Source organism: Amblyomma mixtum, chromosome 7 (genome assembly GCF_055824585.1).
Source record: "Amblyomma mixtum isolate Tamu chromosome 7, ASM5582458v1, whole genome shotgun sequence".
Taxonomy (NCBI): Eukaryota; Metazoa; Arthropoda; class Arachnida; order Ixodida; family Ixodidae; genus Amblyomma; species Amblyomma mixtum.
The window spans coordinates 115538767-115549295 of NC_143018.1; the positions used below are offsets into that span (position 1 = coordinate 115538767).

At 44.4% G+C, this 10529-nt stretch overlaps 1 protein-coding gene across 2 annotated transcripts; it reads left to right on the forward strand.

Annotated features, from left to right (window-relative positions):
- Positions 1 to 771: 771 nt before the first annotated feature.
- Positions 772 to 8452, forward strand: LOC149337281 (uncharacterized). Of its 2 annotated transcripts, XM_089554854.1 has the most exons (4): positions 772 to 1021; positions 2282 to 2389; positions 5710 to 5757; positions 8031 to 8452. In XM_089554854.1, the coding sequence occupies exons 2-4, from the start codon at positions 2330 to 2332 to the stop codon at positions 8253 to 8255; spliced, it is 333 nt and encodes a 110-aa protein (XP_089410980.1). In that variant the 5' UTR covers positions 772 to 1021; positions 2282 to 2329; the 3' UTR covers positions 8256 to 8452. The 2 variants fall into 2 exon arrangements, with proteins under 2 accessions (XP_089410980.1, XP_089410979.1); XM_089554853.1 differs by lacking the exon at positions 772 to 1021 and having other exon boundaries at positions 2129 to 2389.
- The last annotated feature ends 2077 nt before the right edge of the window (positions 8453 to 10529 follow it).

Sequence of the window (10529 nt, forward strand, 5' to 3'; positions counted from 1 at the left end):
AAGCCACACTGTAGAAGGGCGCCGTCTTGTAATCGAAACACACCACAGAAACAATGGCCACTGTCGCTGCTTATGAGCCAGGCATTTTTGCAACGAAGTTAGCAGTGCAATAGGCCGAAAGGTTCGACTCATCAAACGACGGCACCGCACTGCTGACCTCATTATCGTTGTCGACCAGACATCCATAACACATATGCCCCGACGGATCGCTTAACTACCACTCTTGGATGAGAGCGCGCCCACCGGCAGCACACACCGGTAATCCTTCTTCTTTTGCGATTCCAGCACAGTAACAGCGGCGCGCAAGACCGCCCAGCAGCAGCACAAGAAAACAAGCGAAGCTCACGGCGGTGATCTCAGAAACCATGCAGCATGTCGGATAGGCTTTGGATTTGACGCGCTAGACCATGCCCACTCACGCACGCACGCACGCACGCACGAATGTACCGACACGCATATTAATGCGTCCATGCGTCACAAATTTCTCAAGTTTTTAATGCTAATATGTGCACAAGAACTTAATTATTTTTGTAACGAAAGTTTCATTTGGTTTTAGTCCTTTGCTATCGCACTGCCCAAAAGCATAGAGCCCGAAAGAGACGACCTGGAGGAATGCCTGGAGGCGATGCCTTTCTAAACGGGCCGAAGGAAGCCGGAACTGGCCGAAGCGCTAGCCAACGAACGCAGCGTCTGGGGAGGGACAGCATGGCGGTCAGCGTTACTACGTTTGTCGTGGTCCTTTGTGGTGCCGAGGGCATGAACCGTCGCTGGCATGCGCATTTGTCACTCTTCCGATATGTGATGTGCCGACAGCAGTGAAATTCGCTGGTGCGATGTACGAAAACGTGGTAAGGTGCTGAGTAAACCTGTGTTTATAGCGTGCGTCAGCTGGCTCGACGGATAGCGCGTCGTCCTTTGCGCGCCTTCACTGGAAACGCTATGCTGACGGTGGGGCTCATTTCCTCCATGGCGGAGCAGCTGGTGGGAGACCACTACCCGGGTGACATCTCGCATCTTGGGGGTAAGTTAATTTTCTTCGAACCTGTTCATTATTTCAAAGCCTTTGCGCACAACTGGCCACGTCAACACAGCTAGTACAGAGACGCGAAGACGCAGTGCCTATCGCGGCAGCACGCAGCGCTGAAAGGTTGTTTGCTGGCGGCACACGGGCATGAATGCGCGTGTAGTGTCAGTGGTCACACGGTCATGGTCAGTATGCCATGCAAATATGCACAGCTGATCCGATCGCGGGGTGCACGATATCGGCGCCGTACTGCCGCCCTACTGCCATTCATCTCTCGCCGAGAATGGAATATGTGCCCACCAATAGATCTTCGGCCCGGGCTTTACATTCTCGCCGCATGTTACGCTGTAATTGAAGTAACAGCGCTCGAGCAGTTTAACTACGTAGACTGCGATTCAGCTGTATGCGTTAGGATTGAGCTTCCTCCTCTTTCACTTGTATTTCACTTGTACTTTTATAAATTGTGTATTTAAGGTACGAAGCTGCATATGATCCAGCTGCGTTCGTACTTATAGCCGAGCCAGTGTAGTCGAGCCTTGAATAGCAGAACGGTGAGATAAAAACAAATTGCTCTGAAGTTTTCCGCCTCTATTTTGGCATTCCCTTTTTCATACTTTGGCTCGGAGCTGAAATGGTACAAACAACTGCAAAATGCACACAGGTGCCCTAGCTCCATTTGCCCTAAATCCCGAAGTTGCAGTGAAATTTAAGGGTAATTGAGCCTTTACTATGTACGAAGAATAAACTTGATTGTTTCATGATTATAACCAATGGCGCAAATAAATCTGACTTTGACTTAAATATGCTGAGGTACCTCTCCAATACCTTATTTGATGTTAAAGGAAAAAGTGTGGTTTTTCTGCAATTGGCACTATTAATTCATCATACCTGTGAGAATGTGAAATCAGTGCTAATCATGCCAGATTTCAAATTGAGGGACGCATGCAGAATTTGAAGCAAACCAGCCTTCTACTGAAAATATCGTTCTGCTGTGGTCTGTTCTTTTGAATGGTGGCATGTATTGTAGAAACGATGCTGGATATCGATATGCAAGTGATGTCTGGTCTGAGGCTAGCTTGTAAATGACTGCCGTGGTTATGAATTTCTTGTTGCCTGGCCCACTTCGAAATGTGGTTAAACAGTTGTGTTCCATTCTGCGACCGGCTCCTTTTTGTGCCTTGCATTTTGCCTTACATGCTTGATTCTAGTCCATTTTTTGCACTGTGCTGCTGTTAAATGTGTCTTTTTACCTTGCAGCAATCTCCACATAGCTTTACCAGCAATGCCTCTTCCAAGCTCTCCAGTATGGCTGTGCCAGCCTTTCACTTGGTGCTAGGATGCCCAGCAAGCAAGCAGGCTTTTGAGGTAAGCACTGAAGACATCTTCCGACACAAGTAGCTTTTATTTTCCTAGTCCACTGCTACTTGTGTGACCCCTCGTTATGTTGATTTTGGCAAGTTAGATTGCCTATTAAGGGCTCTCTTTTGTTTTTCACCTGCTGCTGTGGCCTACTGCATTGGTGTTCGGCTACTGAGCCCAAAGACGCGAGATTGAATTGTGGTGGCTTCGTTTCGACAAGGCGAAATGCATATTTGCTCGTGTGTTATGCAATGTCAGTGCATGTTAAAGAATCTTTGGTGGTCGAAATTTATGCACAGCCCTCCTCTATGAATGGAGCTATTGTTCAACTTTGAGGCATTAAAGGGACACTGATGGCAAGCTGAAGTTGACCTGTGATGATGAAGTTCCGCATCCTAACCACAAAGACGACACTTTTTCTGAAAGTGGAGCTTTATAAGCCAGAGAAAGCAAAACATACAATTTTCATCAGCACCGGCTGATTCCGGAAGTAAATTGCGATGCGCTGACTCCGTTTTTTTTTGGCACAGATTCCAGAGGCTAGGCTGAACTGCCATTCACCTCAGAACGGTTATCATGGAGTCCTTTGTGTAGACTTCATGAGTTCAAATCGAGTGGCGGGAAAATTTTTAAATGTAATTTTTGCGCCAATCATTGTGTTGATGGCCTTTGCGCTGCTGTTAAAACCGGGATAGCAGTATGGTATCCCATAAAACTAGGTTCAGGACTTGCAGGAAGTGGTTTATCACATTCCGCTAGCTTGTGCAAGAAACTACTTCAGGGATATGTGCAGGTGTCTTTAATGTGTTCCTGAGTGAGCACTAATTTGTTAGGGGGAAGGCAGCTTCTAATCTGGCACTACAGTGCCAATGTCGTGAGTGTAAATCATAAGATGACCCATCAGAGTGTACGCCTGATTTCTGTGACACTTCAGTGGTGTATAGAAGTGGTAAACAAATCTGTAAGGTATTTGATGCATATCTCCAAGGCAACGGCTATATGAGTAGCGAAGCCATTAGTCAATCTTCAACGGAAAGAATTTTTCTCTTTTAGATGACGTGCTTATATATCAGTGACAGTTATTTGTTGTCCTGCCTTTCCCTGGTGTGGGTCATGTGTGGCGCATCTTCATGCGAGCCTTCTTTTCCTTTACAAAAAATTCAATTGATAGTCCAACCTGTTTTCTTATCTTTTCCTGTGTTGCATCTTTTGGCTGGTTTTAAATCTGTAACTGAGCTCAGACCGTGATAATTACTGCCGGTAAACAGAGCTACTGAATGTGAGCTTGGCATACATGCATACTGTATGTGTGAAAGTGCAGTTTACAATATTCAGAAATGCTTGATAGCCTTACAAGAATCTAAAATTTTGTTGGAATTCCTATTTGTTCTCTGTTCAAGTGTCGAGAGTTTTTCCGCTTCATCGTGTGATTAGAGCCACTTTGGTACTTAAGCTGAAATCTTTTCTTTAGCCTGCATGTTTCTCACTTTTGGGACAGAAACTTGGAGGCTAATGAAGAGAGTTCAGCTTAAAAGAGTATATACACCTAATCTTGGTGGCATGTTTTCTTCTCTATAATGGTGCGGAAGACACTACTATGCATGAATCACCATCTGGTATTCGCGTGAGACCGCTAAATAATTTATAATCAATTTTTTCTGCCATCCTGTTTCGGTGAACAATTTGACTATGGCTATGACATCAAAGAGAGGTATAGGTCACGTGAGGCGTGGGAAAACTGCACTTATAATCGCTGCTTCATCATTTTAATTCGCTACAGCGCTGACGCCAGCATTCCTTAAGAGCCAGAAGTACCAATTGTATTGCAGTTTTTCATGCCTCACGTGACCAATAACCTCGCTTTGACGTCACAGCCATCATTCAGCTGTTGAAACCGAAACAAATACAGCAGGAGAAAGAAATTTGATTATAAATTATTTAGCGGTCATAGGAGGATGCCATGTGGTAATCCGTGTATAATACTTTATGCCTTATTACAAAGAAAAAAACACGTGCCAAACGATAAGGACAGCAAAGTGAGCTATGGAAAGAAAAATGATAAGTCTAACATTAAGAGACCAAAAGGGGGCGGAGTGGGTGAGGGAACAAACGCGGGTTAATGACATGCTACTTGAAATTAAGAGGAAGAAAAGGGCCTGGGCGGGGCTTGTAATGGGAAGGCAACATAACCGCTGGTCCTTAAGGGTAATGGAGTGGATTCCAAGAGAAGTCAAGCGTAGCAGGGGGCGGCAGAAAGTTAGATGGGCGGATGAGATTAAGAAGTTTGCGGGGATATGGTGGCCACACCTAGCAAAGGACAGGGTTAATGTGGAGACATGGGTGAGTCCTTTGCCCTGCAGTGGGCCTAGTCAGGCTGATGATGATGGTATGTGTCGCACCTGCTGCTTCGTGCTATCAGCTGGCCCATGCTTGGCCGACCAGACTAGCCAAATTTGGGATGTGGGTTTTCTATTGCACCTGCATTTGTGTACACAGAGGACTTGAATGGTAGCAGGCGATGCTGTGCATGTGTTCACGCCACAGCACACATGACCCACACTGAAAGCTTCTCTGCCTTTAGTAAGACAGCTGCATCAGTCTGGGACATAAGGTATCCCAGTGCTAGAGTATGAGTAAATTGCTCTGGAATTTTAATCTGGTATCAGGTAGCATAGTGCAAAAGAAGGCTAGCGCGGCTGCCTAATATTCTCTTGGGCAGCTGTGTTGGATTTTCAGTGCCTGTTAGTGTAATCCGTGAAAGTTCACTGTAACCCATTCGTTTCGATGTAAATTAGGAAGTCCTTAGAGCCCTGTACTTTTTAATGATAACAACAAGGTAATGCAGTAATTCAATTGTACCTGTTCTCTTTCAACACAGTAAAGTGCTGCTGGGTCGAGATCACAGTTTTACTTTGTAGGTGTGCTCAGGCTGTCATCATCATCATCAGCAGCAGCAGCAGCAGCAGCAGCAGCCTGACTACACCCACTGCAGGGCAAAGCCTCTCCCATGTCTCTCCAATTAACCCTGTCCTTTGCCACTTGCGGCCACTGTGTCCCCACAAACTTCTTAATCTCATCCACGCACCATTTTTTCCTGTGTGTGTGTCTTTTCGCCATTCTGAAATTCTATCATACAAATGGATTGATGCACGTAGTGTCAGGTGCGTAATGTGATACCACCAGCTCACCCCAAGCTGTGCTCAGATTTGCCTCCTTGCTGCAGGAGCAATAAGGCAGGCTTGAGGCTGAGTGGTGCAAAAACATGATTTTTCAAGAATGTCTCTGTGGAAATTGCAATTAATCATGTGAATTTGCTTTCATTTTAGGAGCTGCTCACAAGCTGTGCGCCTTTCCATGCTGATCATGCTGGCCAGGTACGCTTATGATTACATTACTAGGTTGTTTTCATAATGGCAGTTGTGGATTTCTGTGTGGTTTTAAAACATAAATTGTATAAGTATTTGGCCTGCCACAAAAGTATAGTGGTGCATTCAAGGCCAGTGTTACAAAGGGATGTTTTGATTGCTGCAAGAACTTGAAGGCCCCTGTGTGGTCACTGTGGAAGGCCCCCTCCCTACTTAGGAATTGCTATTTGGGTTACTCAGTCATTTGGCAGAGGAATAGTGTATAGAGATAAGGGATGGAAGAATGCTTCCAACTAAAGAAAAAAATCCAGCAAGCAGTCATAGAAGCAGAAGTACAAAAATGGCAAGGCTTTCTCTAATTTACATCGAATCTTTTTCACTTAGACTTCTTATTGCATACAACGGCTGATGCTTGGCTTACACACATTTTTTCTTTAGGTATGCAGTAGGTCTCACATTCTTGTATGATATGGTCACGGTGCCAAAAAATGATGGTGGTGTTAGAAAACTCGGAATATAGAAGAATTTTATTGCTGACCTTATGGAGAACTATGGTAGCTGTGCAGTCGTTATAAATATCTTCCAATATTTTCACATAACACTCTTCTACACCCTGATTCCACAATGCCTGCATGGCAGCTGTGGTTCCACCGAGTCAATTGCTGTCTGGTAGTCAATGGAGGCTATATATTGGGGTTGGTTATATTCTGCTCATTTCTCTATCACCTGATTGATTGCATGAATGTGGTCTCTTGTTGAGTATCTTTTACGAAAGCCTGCCTGATCATTTGGTTGATTGAATTCGAAGGTTGTCCTGACTCTATTAGTGATTACCTTAGTAAATACCTTGTAGGCAATCGATAGTAAGCTGATCGGTCTGTAAATCTTCAAGTCCTTGACATCTTCTTTCTTATGAATTAAAATAATGTTCGCATTCTTCCAAGCTCCTGATACGCTCGTGGTCACGAGGCAAGCGTGTACAGGGTGGCTAGTTTCTCTAGCACAATCTCTCCTCCGTCCTTCAACAAATCTGCTGTTACCTGATCCTCACCAGCTGCTTTGCCCCTTTGCATTGCTCCTGAGGCTTTCTTTACTTCCTCCCTCGTTACTGGCGGGATGTCCCATTGCTATGCTCTACTGCCTCTCTCCGTAACGTTCTGATTACATTCACTACTGTAGAGATTTGTGCAGAACTCTTCGGCTACTTTAACTATCTTATCCATATTGCTTATGACATTGCCCTCTTTGTCTTTTAGCGCATACATCTGGTTTTTATCTGTGATTAGTTTTCTCTTCACTGATTTTAGGCTACCTCCATGCTTTAGAGCATGCTAGGTTTTCTCCATGTTAAACTTTCTTATGTTGGCTACCTTGCACTTATAAATAACTTCGATAGCTCTCCTAGTTCTATTCTATCTCTGAAGTTAGACGTCCTCATGCTTTGGCGTTTCTTCATCAGATCTTTCGTTTCCTGAGATAGCTTGCAGGTATCCTCTCGAATGAACTGACCACCTACTTCTGCAGCACGCTCCAATGAATTTAAATATGTATTTAAAGATAACAGTTGAGGTGGGAGATTGAGCTTCGAGATTTGCACTTCAACTCGGGAGTTATGCCACTGCTACACAGAATACTTGATCGCCGTAGAGATATTTCATCATCTCGCACCAAGCTGCTGTGGCGCCACTGTCACAGTTGATAATTTTGCTGGGAAGCTGTTGTAGCGCTCACACAGTTTTGAAAAGGTGGTATTCATTGTTTTTGTGCTATTGGCAACAGTAATAATATGCTTGCTGCAGTGTTTTGTGGCTAGGCTTCTTTTTTTTTAGTGAAATAAGTTGTACATTTCATGTTGAGTATTCTTTGAGCGATTAAATTGCTTTGATTTTATTCCTTCGTGTATAGTTGCGAGTGCTCCATGTCTGAGTGCAAATTTCTACCACTGAAAAGCCTTCAAAATCTTAATAGATGTCCACACTGTTCTAGGGACTCAGTGGCTATTGGAAATGCCCATTTAGCTGTATTCAAGTGCCACTGAGTTAATAGCCATTTGAAAGCCTTCAAAATGCCTGTGTGACACGGTTATTAGATTTTGTGCAGGTTTGATGCTGAGCAGTCTGCGTGCTTGAGTCGGGTTTTCCAGTGTCTGTATTTCAAACCTGAATGAAACTTTTCGAAATCATCATTAGTTCATTAATGGAAGAAGTACTTGTGCCCTTTTCTCGAATTTCCAGAAAACAGATTAACTGAATTTTTTTGCATATACTCCTACCTTTTTGCAGGTGCTGCATAGTGAGAACCTGTATCAAGACGCCAACCTGCTGGACTTGGAGAAACTGAAGAAATTGTTTAGCCACTGTGTGGCACCCATCATGAGGGATGTGGCATTAATAAAGCCAGTTAAGGTGACCTTATCTATGTCCTTTTGCAAGCATGCTACACACATGAGAACCATCCCACGAAGCACCGTTTCTGCAAAGCTTGTTATCTCACAACATGCATGCTGAATGAGGCAGTGACAGACAGATGAGGAGGCCTTAATGCAGTACATTAGCGTACCGTGTTGAGCAGTGATGTAGGAGCCTTGCAGCCATGCAAGGTATTATCGGCATCATGATGGTAACTCCATTAGACACTGTCTAGTGCTCTGTGAGCCAGACTCGGCTCTTGAACATTCTGGGACTCACCCTTGGCTCTCGGACATTCTGGAAGCCTCAGCCGGCTTGCGCATATTACGCGAGGATGTCTCCTGCTGTACGAGCCTTACGCGGCTTGCGCACTTATGTAAGAGATGTCTCGCGTTTGCGAGCTTGCTCAGCTTGCGCAAATAATGTGAAATATGTCTCGCGTTCTGCGACCTCGTTCAATCGTCGCATTTTGCGTGGCAATAAACACGCAAAGATAGGCACGCAGAATTCACGCTCAATATTTTCAATAGGGTCACGCATGAGTTAATGTTTTTATGCGAAGCATACTACTTTAGCTACCACTTCAGCCCTTCACCGTGGTTATGCGCCCCCAAATCACGTGATACATGACGTCATACCACGTGACACGATGACGTCACGACAGTAGAGAAACGGGGGCCCACCTCGCGCCGTCGCTGTGGTTGTGCGCCTCCAAATCACGTGATACATGACGTCACACTACGTGACACGATGACGTCACGACAGTGGAGAAACGGGGGCCCACCTCGCGCCGTCGCTGTGGTTGTGCGCCTCCAAATTACGCGGCACGATGATGCTTCGCATTCTCCAGGCTTAACCAAGTTAAGCCTCAGCCATTTTTTTTTATATGGAACGCTTCACTGATTTCTCTTGTTAGTTTATCTGTGTCTGTACACGATTCTATTTGTGTGCCATTGAAGATAGAAGGGCCAGGGAGGAGGAAAATAAACGAACAAAAACAAAAAAGATTGCCAGTTTAAGCATGACCTGAGGTTTGTTCCTTATGCTAGAGGGGTTGTGTGTGAAGTGCCGTTCATTTGCGCGAAGACCTATATAGGTTAAAGAGTTAAGTGCTTGAAACCCGCCTCAGTGACCACTACACTTCTTTGAAAGGGGCTCCGTCGTCAAATTTGACCTTCCATTACAGGAACTGTCCCCGGAATCACGAACCTGATATTTCTGAAAAATCACGTACCCCTTTTTTTAATGAAACTAGGATCCTGTAAAGACACAAAGATAAACTAACATGGGAAATCAGTGAAGCGTTTCATATCCACGAAAACATTGACTAGTGCCTGAGCACACCCTCTCTAATAGTTCATGACTGTGAACTAAAGTATCTTGATCCAGATGATTAATGTATCACTATGGCTTTTGGTGTTGCCATGCGCTCCTGGTTGTCGATGGAGTATATATTGCGCGTTGTTTCTAATACATTTTCAGTTGATAGTCAGCGCCGGTCGTATTGTCTTCTTCTTTCTTTGTCCCTCGTCTCAGCGCCGTTTTTTTCCCAGCAGTGTTCTGACTAGTTTCATTTATTTGCTTTCAACAAATACCGGAAGCGCTCTCCCTAATAACTGTTAGGCTTTCCTCTTCAATCACCGCAATTACTGCTTCACTGAAAGCTTCGAACGAAACGTGCCTGCAAGGCTATCTCTAGCACCACTATGCTCCTCAGAACATGATGCTGTAATAATTTCCGGTGTGATAGCAAGGTTTGCACAGGATATGACATCTTTATTGCGATAAAGCGTTTACAGTTCGAACGATAACAGTCATATGTCCAGTTTATCGCACGTTTGTTGTTTTAAAGCGCGATGTTATAACTTTATCAACTTTATAATTGGTATGTGGGTTTAGTATTCCAATTAAATACTAAGCCCATGTGGTCATCTGCTCCTTCGTCTACAGTGCTCAACTTTATTTACCAGGGACGCTCATACGTATTTCGGCATTATTCATCGCGATGGGCTTTCTAATAACGACAATACTACTGGGTACATCAATCATCTCTTCAGCGAGAGAAAAACTAATGATGTAGAGAAGGTGGTACAATATGAAGAACTTTGAAAAAAAGAATTCAGATTGAGCGTCCTTCCAACAGCATTACCTTATCAATTAGTATCTCGTTCTGTTGAACAGATTTTGATCTTGTTGACAATTGCCCTTAATAACATCAACAACCTGTACTTGTTGCCTATCAGATACAGATCAACCAAACCGCACCCAGGTTTGATCAGTGGCTTCGAACGACGGATAAGAAAACGCGCTGGGGCAGACAAGCCACCGCCCATGGAACTTCACATGCATTGGATAGGTATATACAAAGCGAGT

What these genes read in the sequence shown, in the direction of transcription:
- LOC149337281 (XM_089554853.1), top strand. Translation starts at nt 2,261, where the DNA reads ATGTGTCTTTTTACCTTGCAGCAATCTCCACATAGCTTTACCAGCAAT. An exon ending in CAAGCAAGCAGGCTTTTGAG is followed by an intron (nt 2,390 to 5,709) that starts GTAAGCACTGAA and finishes CTTTCATTTTAG; the next exon opens with GAGCTGCTCACAAGCTGTGC. An exon ending in ATGCTGATCATGCTGGCCAG is followed by an intron (nt 5,758 to 8,030) that starts GTACGCTTATGA and finishes ACCTTTTTGCAG; the next exon opens with GTGCTGCATAGTGAGAACCT.